The 495-nt window shown below is 65.5% G+C and overlaps 1 protein-coding gene across 1 annotated transcript in view; it reads left to right on the top strand.

Annotated features, from left to right (window-relative positions):
• Positions 1 to 495, top strand: part of SLC39A14 (solute carrier family 39 member 14) — a 7,252-nt gene that overhangs the window by 547 nt on the left and 6,210 nt on the right. Inside the window, exon 2 of the mRNA XM_035896117.1 lies at positions 171 to 307. Coding sequence (XP_035752010.1) covers positions 171 to 307 — 137 coding nt within the window. The remainder of the gene's footprint in view (positions 1 to 170; positions 308 to 495) is intronic.

The raw sequence follows: 495 nt of genomic DNA, 5'->3' as shown, positions 1-495 counted from the left end.
GGGGGGCCCGGAGGGGGCGTTGGCGTGGCCAGTGCATGACTTCCTCAGCCCACAGAGAGCCGAATTCAGCAAGCCAGCGTTGGTATTGTCTGCGCTGGGGGTTGGATCCCCGTCGCAGCCCTGTCTCCCCGCTGCTGCCTGCTCTCTGACCACTGGCTGCTCTTCCCCAGGGATTCCAAGGTGCTACGGAGCTGGAGAGCCCCCAGGAGCCGTGTTCCGGCAGCTGGTACGTGGCTGCGGTGAGCTGGGGGAGCGGGGTGCTCGGGGAGGTGGTGCCGGGGCTTTGGCTGAGGAAGGAGGAGAAGGGGTGAGTCTCGTACCACTTGCGAAAAGATTTCGAGTCCCGCCTCGGGGTCTGGGTGCTCTCAGCGCTGTGCAAAGCTGCGTGTGCCCCACCAGCCCGGGGCTCCCTGAGGAAGAACTGCCATCTCCTGCTGGTGCTGTGGGGTGGAAGAGCAGTGGTTGTGCGGTGGTGGGAGCTGCTGGGGATGCTAA

This window comes from Egretta garzetta, unplaced genomic scaffold (genome assembly GCF_000687185.1).
Source record: "Egretta garzetta isolate BGI_Z169 unplaced genomic scaffold, ASM68718v1 scaffold366, whole genome shotgun sequence".
Taxonomy (NCBI): domain Eukaryota; kingdom Metazoa; phylum Chordata; class Aves; order Pelecaniformes; family Ardeidae; genus Egretta; species Egretta garzetta.
Note: the sequence above shows the minus strand (reverse complement) of the source record. Positions and strands in the feature narration are given on the sequence as shown.